The 12451-nt window shown below is 39.9% G+C and overlaps 1 protein-coding gene across 5 annotated transcripts in view; it reads left to right on the top strand.

Annotated features, from left to right (window-relative positions):
• Nucleotides 1-12451, top strand: part of zranb3 (zinc finger, RAN-binding domain containing 3) — an 84081-nt gene that overhangs the window by 15163 nt on the left and 56467 nt on the right. For all 5 annotated transcript variants that reach the window (XM_086070011.1, XM_086070010.1, XM_086070012.1 and 2 more), the window contains exons 3-7: nt 1445-1463; nt 1701-1879; nt 3503-3734; nt 7192-7277; nt 10429-10600. In XM_086070011.1, the coding sequence (XP_085926137.1) occupies nt 1445-1463; nt 1701-1879; nt 3503-3734; nt 7192-7277; nt 10429-10600 (688 nt within the window). The remainder of the gene's footprint in view (nt 1-1444; nt 1464-1700; nt 1880-3502; nt 3735-7191; nt 7278-10428; nt 10601-12451) is intronic.

Genomic DNA, 12451 nt, shown 5'->3' with positions numbered 1-12451 from the left:
ACTCTCTATTGAAAGGCTTGTCGTTCTTTGGTAGATACAGTGAAGAATTTTTTAACCTGGTTTTGCTCTCCAATTTGCAGTACACTACAGCAATGTTACACTCTGAACCCCCTAATGTGTGTGGGAGCCCACTAGGCAAAACCTTGGCACCCTTTGAGTCAGCCATTTGTGCATGGTCCAGCCACTGAGCAGCTTTTCACTTACCAAAACGTTCCACACATTCAGAACTTTAACACAGCTGAAAGATTGGGGTTAGTCAGGCCACGCAACACATCACTGTGCAGAGGTCAAAGCCATCAAATGGTTGCAAACGGCCTGGGAGGCAAGGCGGGCCACTTCCTGACACTTTGGGGCTTGTGGGTTCCTGAGATAACATTAGAAAGATGCAGCCACGGGGATCGTGCTGTTGTCAGGCAACAGCACTGCAGCATCCTCGTGGTCTCAAACCGTCAAGACGACACTCAGGTTATTTAAAGGAGGATGATTAATGTGTTGAGAAATGGCAAACACCTGCTCCAGCCACGCACGCGCACATATGAAATATGTTCATTTAAATATGTTCACACTTTTGGCACACCTCCTGTTCCTGATCGCATGCGTGTGCGCGCATGTGTGTGTGCGCATGTGTGTGGACAATGCGCTGACTGAGCCGGTGTGCTGGCAATTAGAAAAACCACCAGTGGCAAGGTGCACATTAATCATGTGCCGCAGCTGAAAGAGAGAAATGGGGCGGAGATAGGGAGAAGGGGGAGAAGTGAAGGGGAGGGAAGAAGAATAATGAGCGAGCGCGTCTGAGGAACTCAGCTGTTCTGTTGCTCTGTTTGGGCTGACAGAATATTGGGAGGCATTCATGAATATGAAGGGTCATTACAACAGAACCAAAACCACTTGGGCAAAGATGATCTGCTTGCACTACAGAATGTGCTGAAATGTTCATTGTTTCATTGTTGAGCTTTATACCTTATTTGTTATCTAAAGTTGTGCGTAGTGTGCAAAAATGTTGCACGTTTTATGAGCTTTGCTTACTATGCTTTTTTCCCCCCCTAAATCAAATTTAACAGGTATATTTACATGACCCAAGACCGTACAGACACCTACTGTAACTGGAAAAAAATGGGAAGACTTTATGGAGGTGGTTTCTACTTTGCACCTTTGATAGTTTTCACTCCAAAAGCATATTGGTGAGGTCAGAGGTCACAGATGAGAGCCAGAGGGCCTCGCACACAATCTCGATTTTAGTTACCAATGATGTTTGATGGGGCTCTTAAAATTTGCTTCTTGAAACTCACCCAAGCATGGATTTATACGAAAGTTGTGAAGTGGGAACCAACTCCATATATTCATTGTTTGTTCAATTGTTTCAGTTACTTTAGGTCAAAAAACAACAGAATTTCAGATTTTACACTCCTTCTTATCAAGGCTTCTGTTTTCTTTTGTTTTACAGATGTATGATTGCTGATGAGGTAAGCACACACACAAGCCTGGCTCAAGAAATCAGTTTTCCAACCTTCCAAATGAATTTGTCATTTTAGTCCTGCACTGCCACTTGCCTAATCATTTTTGACAGAAGAATCATTCTTAGACCTTATTACACTTGGGCCTCATATCAACTCAGCCGTCATATACAATTTGCTGAAAAGCTGGTGCACAATTGACTTGTTTTTCTCCCTCTTCACCATGTGCTGATTTGCCTGGCTCAGATGGGTCTTGGCAAGACGGTGCAGGCCATTGCAGTGGCATACGCTTTCAGGAAGGAGTGGCCACTCCTCGTGGTGGTGCCCTCATCCCTCAAATACCCCTGGATTGAGGAGCTGGAACGCTGGATCCCCGAGCTGCAGCCTGGCGACATCAACCTGGTGGAGAACAAGAGCGACACCATGTAGGTCATCCTAACCCCCCGAAAACTCACTCTCCCTTGAAGCCTTTTATCATGTGTAATTTTTGGCCATGTGGGGGCAGCAGGAAAAGCCGTAAACCTGTCAATAAAAATACCATTGCACATTGTGAGGAAATAAATGAAACACAATTTTATACTGTGCAGATTCATTTTTGGGTCGGCTTTCCATCCACAGTGTGTTGCAAAATTATTCAGATCATCTTCATTTTGTTATATTGCAGTCCTTAGATTAATTATCACTAGTTTTCTTCTCAAAAAACGAATTACCCACATTAACAAAGCCAAAACAGAATTAAACGTTTTAGTAAAAGAAACACTGAAATTATTAATATTACAGTATTATTATTATTATTATTATTATATTTTCAAAGTATTTAGCTTTCTTGTTTCCGAATGCTTGTGAATGCATCGCGGGAAGGGAGGGAGCGAGGGGGGGTGGGGGGTGCAGCGCTTGCGAAGGTAAGATCACAACCACCGTCTGCTGTTAACATACTTGAGAAACGTTATAGTGCTGTATAAAGAAAAATTAGTAAATAGCCACTGGAAACAATGTAATTCAGTCCAACTGCAGGCGCCTTGGACGTCCGGATTTCACGATGATGTGCACTTGGCCTCATTTAATTCATGTTTAAAGGTGCCGCCATAATCAACGAAAACCAAATGCTCATTTGTTTTGCTTTAATATTGCACAATAATATTTAAATGGCAGACGCATGCACTCCCTCACCAAACTGAGCAATCGAAGAAAAGTCTTGGTGATCAAGTTGATCAACTATTAGATTATTTCTTTGGCTAAATTCCAGAAATCCCGTTTTGAGAGAGGTGAACGATTTCAGAAACTATAATTTCTGAATGGAGAAAGAGGGTTCGAGAGAGTGTGGCAAGTATCTCGGCAACGTTTTGCAACATGGAACGAACCGGCCGAAAAATCAACACTCGCTACGTGTACCGTCGCAAGCCCGCACAGCTCAGGGAGATACGGGCTTAATGTTTTGGTTGGGATTGAGGACAAGAGTGCCAAGATTAAAAATAAACGTTTTTAGGTGTTTAGGGTTCATGTCTCTCGCCAAAGCTCTTTTCTGATTGCTCATTATGCTCACTGCTCATGACTTGTATTTAATATTTGCCCTTATATGCTTTGCCAGTTGTGAGGGCTTATCTGCACTGGACAGGTGTTTGTGTGCCTTTTAAGGTGATGGCCACTTAGCTTTGTCATTTTTGAGGGGAGAAAGACTACTAGATAAGTTTGAATGCACTTTCCGGATCCATTGCGTGTGTAACAGACACTATGAACTTGTGAAAGTTTTGTTTTTGCCACTCATTCATTAGAAATTAATTTCACAAGCACAGAATAGGTATTTATCTTACCTTCATCCTCATTAAGTTCACACTAGCTTAAGCATTCTGCCTATATACCTCAAGCATACATTCGCTTAGGCTTGTTAAATGTTGCAGCTTAGTGATTAATTGAATACGATTATAGGATTTGTTGACTTGTCTTATCTTTTGTTGTTGTATTAAAACATGTCAGTCAGACGTTTGTATCCGTTGGCATTTTCCTCAATTATAGACGTGCATCATGCTTATTTTTCTTTGTCCTTGCAGGGGTATTAGCAGCAGTAAGGTGACCGTGCTGGGCTACGGCCTCCTCACTACAGACGCACGCCTCCTAGTGGAGGCTCTAAGCAGGCGGGGCTTCTCAGTGGTTGTGGTGGATGAATCACACTACCTCAAATCCAGGAATGCAGCCCGAACTAAGCTTCTGGTGCCTCTCATTCAGAGCGCCAAGCGAGCCATCCTCCTTACTGGTACACCTGCACTGGGTCGGCCGGAAGAGGTAATGCAAATAGTTTTCATTTATATGTAATGATTTCCGGTGCAGCTGGGGCCAATTTGGGTGAAATTCTACAAACTGTCTTTATAGAGATTAATTTTGCAGGTTTCTCATGTAAAACTCCTTTAAAATCTGCTGAAGATAACTCCAACAATTTATAATAGTGGAACCTGAAAAGGGATTCCGATCTTAGCAGGCCACAAAATGAACTCTACTGCTGGCCCCTGGAACTTGCCGTAGTGCCAAAAAATACCAATTCATCCCAGCATCTCGGATCCTGGAGGATCTTGTATATTCCAATAACCTTTGTAGCAGAAACTTCATTTGCAAAGACCAATATGGAGAGATGAATGCACCGCAATAAATGAGACACGTAATAACAAAGCACACAGGGACAGAAACTATTGAATTTAGAGACAATAAGAAGGGCTGTTCACAGGGCAATGTTGTTTGTTGAGCAATGCAGTCATTCCTTTTCCATGATGATTTATGATATTATTTTTATGTGTTCTATTGAAATGCTAGATTGTAGCCATATTCCATCACATCAGCTGCAAAATCTTTCCAGTAAATCTCAATATGGATTTCAGTAAGAAGTGCTGTCAGCCCATTGTAGGCTAATTATGACACACTTTTTATCTCTTTTTGGCTTTTACACATTTGCATTGCTACTTTCAATTGCCATTGTAATCATTCGTAATAGTCAGTATTCAATGTAATTGCAGCCTGGCCGTTAAACCTTTAAGCATTTTTCTGATTAAAACTTTCATGTTATTGATTCTTTTGTAATTACCTTGAGCAGTGCACATTTTGCAAATGAGCAAACATGCTTTCAGAATTATTCATCACCTGAAGGGTTTCACTTATCTCACAGTTCACATTCTAAAATAATTGCTGCATGGATGTAAATGTTCTCCTTCTCCTGAATAATATTTACTTGTTTTTTTGGAAGGGGTATGACAAATTGTCAGCAAATTAAATGAAAAAAGCAGAACCAGCAATTGTCCACCTCATTAGTTCCGAAAAGAACCGGGCCTGTCGTTGCGCTATCAAGTCTTGACTGCAGTGGCGAGGTTAGATTCGAGATAAGTCTCCCACTCGACTGCTCGAATCTGAAACTCTGTATAACATTTTATCATCCGTTGTATAAATCGGATAAGCTCAGTCCCTTTCCTCTCTGCCAGTCTTCATTGTGCTGCCATCATTACTCACTGTGGCTGACATCAGGTTAGTGCACAGCTCAGGGCATGCTGCACCGTTCCTGATGTGCCCTGATTCCACCCACCTATTATATCAACAGTGTGAAGAAGGATTGGGGGGTGGAGGGATGTCTGTAAAGCCTATGATGAACAAGTGCTGAATTCTGAATAGAGCTCTCACAGTGCTGCTGATTACCTGCCATTAGCTCAGAAACTGCTGCAAATACCAAAAAAATAAAATTGACGTGGTGTGTGTGTGTGTGTGGGGGGGGGGGGGGGGGGGTGTGGATGCAAGCACATACAGTAAGTATTAACTTCAACTATATATGTATTAGTTGCAAGACTCTTTTTATTTTTTTTATAATTTATAGTTGTGCTCATATGTTTACAAACCCTTATGAGCACAACTAGCTAAATAATAAGTGGCTTTACATTTTGATCAACAAGGTATTTGAGTCAGCATAGTAAATCAAATAAAAAATTCCTTCAGGCTATTAATCTATCAATTTTCTATACCACGTGTCCTTTTTTGGGCCACGGGTAACTGAAGTCTATCTCAGAGGCAGGGTACTTGGGGAATTGGTCACACACATATGAAATGAAATAAAGTGAATATTGTAAGTATTATATGAAATATTATTGTAGACTTAAACCATTCACACCTTGGGCAATTTTTAACCTAACCTTATTCACAATGATTTGGGGATATAGGAGGAAACCGGTGTACCTGTAGAAAATCAATGTGGAGAACATGCAAACTATGCAGAGATGTTCCAATGGTGAATTGAACCTGGGTTTCACAGTGAGGCATATGTGCTTCCAAATTTACGTGTGTGCTGCTACATACCTAAACCAAAAATAATTACTGTAGCTATATTTTTAAAGTGCCGTTTTGGGGATATCGCTTCAAACTGCATTTTAAACTGACACCTATACAAGGCTCAAACTCAGATATTCAAGTTTACTGTATTCAAGCTTTTGTCCATGAGTTTTCAAACTGTAGCATTTCAAAATTTTGAAAACATTTAGTTACAGTATAATTCCAAAACAGTGAATACCAGTGATAAAGTTTATAATTATATAAAGCCTTTTTTTTTTCGTCCCAAAAAACCCCGCAACACATCCATTTTCTATTGCTTTTCATGTTCAGGGTCATGGGTGAGCTTGAGTCACAGGTGCGATGGAGGCCTCACAGTACCTATAGTTTATTTCTTGTCTTTAAATCACTTACCAAGAAAAGGTTTGCTCGTACTGGAGCTGTCTAAGATCATGCTTCTATTGATAGGCTTGAAGTGCTTCACTGCTAAGGTTGTTTTTTGCAGACAACCATACAGTTATCCACATATCCATAGATCATTATTTAAAACAAACAAAACAAACAAACAAACAAAAACAAAAAACTAAATAAGTAAGAAATTAATAAATGAAATTTCCATCCTTCAGGCCAAGCAATGTGGTTCCGCTTTCATCATGTTGTTAGTGTTACGTTCCATTATGCTGATGTCGCAATGCTTTTTGTGGATCAGTACTTGTGATATGCCAGGAATTACACTAACAGTCAAAAGTTTTAGAACACCTTTTTTTTATTTTTTTTATTGAAAGTCAAGCTGTCAAGAACAATGAACTATAGTAGATATTCCAGAATTACTTCTACAAAAAGGTCTCCACACTTAAACCACATCAAGCTGTTTTTGGGCAAACTGAATTTATGAGTAACAGCAAAACAACCTACAATTGCCACACATTTATAGAAAGTTGTGCAACAGAGTTGGGAAAAATATCTGATTTAGCTGTTACACTGTATCTGCCTAAAGTGGCTACTTTTTTTTGTCAAGAGTCAAGTTTATAGATTTATTTCATGATATCTTTTGTAACTAGAATGGTTTATTTGTTCTTCTGTTCTTTCATTTCACAGTAAAATGAAACATTGAACTGCATGAATAAGAAAAAAAAAGGAAAAATGAGCGCTCGCTCTAAAACTTTTGATTATTAGTGTATTTGTCACCTGGAGTGCGTGATTAAATGCATTTCGCAAGTTACTTTTTTCAGTAATTAATCAAAATCACGACGTTAACATCCTGCTCCTGAACGGGATGTCACTTGACCAATTAACTTCATAGCTAGCTCAATGCACGCAGTGAGATGTAAAGAATGATGATGATGCACTGCTGAACATTGACTGATTGAACATGATGTTACGGCATTAAGCTGTCAGCAGATTTGCAGAGACGTTAACCTTCGTGTGTTTGTGTGTTTGGCAGGTTTTCATGCAAATTGATGCACTTTACCCCAAAATGTTTGGAACCTGGGCTGATTACGCCAAGAAATACTGCAATGCCCATTACAGGTGAGAGTGAGTCAAACACAAATTTAACCCAACCCCTGTTTTTCATGAAAAATGCTAAGTTAATCATCATATTTCAAAATATACTCTTCCTAATCTGTGAAAAACAAGATCAAGTTCAACTGCAACTTTCTTCTTCTATTCTTATCTAATATACAATAAGTGTGTACTCCATGCATGCATGACTCTACACTGCCCCTAAGAGGCAGAGGTAAGCACAGCAGGAACTGCTGTTTTTATTTTTTTATTGCTAATATTTTAATGTATTATAATTTTACTTTTGTTTCTAATTTATTTTCTGTTTGTTCTGTCATGTCATTAAAATTATTAAAATTGAGTCTTGGTAGTTGATACAAAGTTTTGAAATCAATGAATACTGTGTCGTGATTTTTAAGTGCAATTTCAATATCAATGAAAATTAATGATCATTATTGTTTTTTTCCATAATCGCCCAGCTTTACTGCTATTGCTGGTTTACTGGCAAGTAGGGCCCTTGTTACGAATACTAGGGCAGAATGAATGTGAATGAATATGTGATGCATGACCACATTGTCAGTAGTATTATTAGTTTGTGCATGTTTCTGACAATTACCACACACTACATGAGGTACATCTCCTAGACTATATTTACACCGCAGATCCATGTGCCTAATGCCTATAGCTTATATTTTTGACTGTATTTACATGTACATTTCAAGTAACAAAAACGATATGGGTGTTTACACTGATGGAATACATGTGGCGACGCCCAGATTGTACTACATAATGTAAACTCCACAAGCATCAACACCAGGCAGTGACAACACATAACAATTATATAAAAAGAATATAAATATTAAACCCCATTTGCTTATTATTTAAATAAGTTTAATGCCCACTTTCCACTGGCCATGGTAAGCAATTCCTTATTAAATGATGCTATGCGTTTTGCTGTATGCTTGTCTGGGAATATAAATAACATAATGGATGGTTGGGAGGGATAGGAACAGTACCACACATAGTACACAGCTAATGTTGCATGAAGTTACACCGGGAAGTTGAACAATATATTTCATGGTTTTAAATTCAAATATTATGGGTTAATGCCAGTTTTAGAGATGCACAATCAGTGGTGTAGTCCAGGGTATACGCGGGTATACGGAGTATACCCACTTCTTTTTCAGTCAGCATTGAGTATACCCACTTCTAAATCCCCCCTGATGCATGCACCGTTCAGCCATGGCCTACCCTCCTCTGCCTCTAATTGGCTGGTACCCCCTGCCTACACTGATTAGATTGGCTAGCTTTTGGCATGAGGACTGATGAGTCAATCAGAGGCAGAGCAGGGCGGGTTATGTCGAGGAAAACAATCCTTTAAATGTTCTCCCACGTTACAATGGTGACCAAGAAATTTAGCTCAGGTGAACTGATTTGCCCCCGTACACGGGATACTTGATTGCAACGTGGGTTCGATTCCCAGGGTGGATGCTGTCGGTTACACACTAACTACATGCTCTAGTTAAATTTTCATAGGCTGGTTTATAGGTTGGAACTTGATTTTTAAGTACCAGTAAATTAAAACACAAGAATAGGGACAAATAGTTTAAGATTCAGCACAAAACTATTTTAATTTAACTATTTTTGTTCATTGTTCACTACATATTGTAATTTGTTTTATAACAAATACTCAGTTTGCCTTGTGATAAATACATTTTACATTATTTCAGGCTGCTTTTGTTATCAAACTGTTCTTAACAAGTCATGATACTTTTATTATTGTAAACAAGTACAAATGATGGATTTTTAATTCTTACATGTCACCGTTTCTAAAAGAGGGCATTGTCCTGGACTATACTTAAAAAAAATAATTGAAAATTGAGAGTATACCCACTTCTCCAGGGACTACTACAACACTGCACAATTATTCTTCATGATTTGCAAGACAAGGCAAGGCAGTTTTATTCCGTACGCAAGAATCGGCAGGATTAAATAAAGTGGCCTACACCTGACTGTTTTGCTGCAATGTTTATGGTCAAAGCCAGAAGGTTCAATGCATCAAATGCATTGATTTGTATGGCCATCAAACTTGGAAGCGCCATTAATTTTGTTTAATGGTGATACTTTTTGCACGACATCAAAATGTTTGTGGAATACCATTCATATAGCCAGGCACACCATAAGGATACATTTCTCACTTGAGAGACAATACTTCCATAATTAATTAACCAAACAGGAGTTGGGTTGGACTCATCAGTTGCCCCCTGAATCTTAATTCTTCAGCATACCAAGCCATGATTTTATGCTTCCACCATTATGAAGACACTTTGAAGAGGGGCATGTTCTGTTCCAGCACGAGCTCAGTGTATAAATCCAGATCTGTAAAGGCATGATTAGACGTTAGTGTGTAAGTAATTTTGAGCCCTGTCCAAAACATTTGGGAAGAACTGTTTTGCTATTACGTCACTATTTGTTTTGCTGGCACTTGTATCCATGTCAACAATACATAGACAGCCTGTAGAAAAGGCCCACTTTTGTGTTCCTTGGAGATTAATTCAAATTCTTTAAAGCGCACTTAAACTCCGTAAACACAGTTTTATTTACTTTCTGTGCTGGCCTGTGAAAACGTCCAAGTCCCAAGTCACTTCGGTCCTCACTTCAATGACATCACTATATGGACATGTGACCATGAGGCATCAGCATCCTCATACTTCATAATGGTAAAAGTATGTAAAACTGCCAGGACACTTTTTTAAATTCTCTTTGCTTAGTGATAACAAGTCCGAAAACACTAAAGAGGAAAGCAGCACAATTTGGCAACTTCTTGTCCATTTTGTCCAGCCAACATGCATGGCAGATAACCAGCCTTTGTCTACAAGGCCACTTTTATTCTAAATCCCCATTTGGCTGATGAGTTGTGAAAGTTTGCAGTGGCCTCGAGACAAATTACTTTGCTGCTCTGCAAATTGCCCTGACGCAAAAATACGGATCCCCGACTGTGTGAGTAGAGCTTTTTCGCTGTTTACAATGCAAGACTGTTGTAGTGCCAAGCAGCTCCCAGGTGGGAATTTTTAAATGTGTTTAACTACTCCTTGAGGGTACTTCTGTAAATAAGTATATTTAAGGAAGTTTGCTTCAGCTTGTAATGGGTTTTTAACTCTTAATTCCTCTCTTGCAGGTACTTCGGACCCCGCAGGCAGTGGGATTGTAGGGGGGCATCCAACCTAGAGGAGCTGCACCAGCGGCTGGGCCAAATCATGATCCGTCGCCTTAAGGCTGAGGTGCTTAGTCAGCTTCCGCCCAAAATCCGCCAGCGCATTCCGTTCGACCTTCCAAAGGAGGCTGCAAAGGTAAATTTACATTCGATATTCCAGCACTGCTTTCCCTCAAGGGATGTTCATCTGTGCATTTTTCGAGATGTCCAGCACCAGTCCACTAATATATCAACATTATGGATTAGGCATATCATACTAATATGAAATTCCATTGTGTGTGTGTGTGTGTATGTCCCTGATTATTTGAGATGTATCAATTTAGAACTTTGCCCATTGTAGACTGTGTGTTAAATTCCCAGTGGAGGTAACCAGCACCGACATTTTTTATTTTTTCACATCAGCAGCTGCAGGAGTGCACAGAAACACAAAATGAATGCTTTTGGCGCTAATTATACACTCAGCCCCATTTCTTGGAGTGACACAACAATAAGGAAGATGCCCATAAAAGTGACTACGCTGCATTTTTACCCTGAACCTCCCTGAATGCTTTATTTTGTGGCAAAATGTGGTCAATGCTTCTCCATAGAGGTGCCAATTAGATGCACGCAGAACTGTTGGAAAAGCTATTGTTGTGTTTTGTAGCTTTTCTTGAGCAGCTACCTTATCTAAAGTTGGCTGAAGCAGATAACTCGTCTCAGGTGGAGGCAGTATCTGCAGCTGCTTGATGTTTTTTTTTTTTTTTTTTTTTTTGTTATTAGATGAATCTTGGGCTGTTTTTCAATACTTAAATGGTAATAGAGAATCTTGCAGCTAGTGATGGGAAACGGGGACATAAGCTTCCTACCATAATGTAAAAAAAAAATAAAATATAACTTGAAAGTCCTTCTAACCCAAGACAGCCATCCACCACCCCCTTAAAATGTGTACTCCAGGACCACTCACTAGATGGGCCCTAGCCCTCCTATCTCATTTTACTCCCTAATGATGGCTTTTATCTTCCACTGCCAGACACTTTTTATGCCCCACCTGCCCTTTACATTTTTAGCCCTGGCCTTTTTGTCTGTGGTGGTCAAGTGACTATCATCATGGGCGGAGTGTTTATCCACTCGTTTTTTAAACAGCAGGTTGTTAAGCTTGAATGTAACATTTATAATTAGAATAAAAACTCATTTCCAGACTTTCAAACCCTTGTTTATGCAGGTGCTGCTGAGTGGAACATCTGAGCAACAAAACATAAATGGAACGGAGCTTTGTTCTCCTGCAATATGATCCCATTTATATATTCAGTCAAACTTTACTTTGACTAAGTTTGACTGAAATGCTCACGATTTCACTAAACGGTAACACTTTCATGTTCTAACCAAAACTTCTTTATTGTCTTGAACACACAGCGCAAAAATGCCACCAAGAAAACTCTCACAGGATGTGCACATTAATAAGTCTCTTTTGCATTTATCTCCCCATCCCTGACCACCTCATCTGCCTCCCCCAGCTCGCCATATGGTTCACATGTAGCACTTTAGGACTATGTTCAAAGTTGCGCATGTTCTTTGCGATTCAACTGAGGATTACAAACAAAAGACCCAATATAAGCCGTGCTGCACAGAAATGTAATCAAATTGCAATGATTCAATACAGCATGCTAATTTTTGTCAGGCTTCTACATCATGTGGTGCATTATAATCCAAACTAGTGTAGCAATATAGGACACCCTGCTGTTAACCAACCACGTATTGCCCTATTTTTATGATAAACACAACCTGCTTATGAATAGCAGGTCACATACGCTGCTGGCATCCGCTCCCACTGCAACACTCCACTCTGGCTTTAAATACTCCTCGCCAATCACCTTGAGAGCACACGAGGCATCTTTGATTTATTGTAGCGGCCTGGCTGCTTCTCCATCTTCGACCCCGGCTTGTCACAAGGCAGCTATAATTGGGATATGCTCCTGACCCACCTAACAGAGTAGCCCAGTCGGAGGGG

The sequence above is a fragment of the Leptonotus elevatus genome, chromosome 2 (genome assembly GCF_054856555.1).
Source record: "Leptonotus elevatus isolate MCC_2025b chromosome 2, RoL_Lele_1.0, whole genome shotgun sequence".
Lineage (NCBI taxonomy): Eukaryota > Metazoa > Chordata > Actinopteri > Syngnathiformes > Syngnathidae > Leptonotus > Leptonotus elevatus.
Note: the sequence above shows the minus strand (reverse complement) of the source record. Positions and strands in the feature narration are given on the sequence as shown.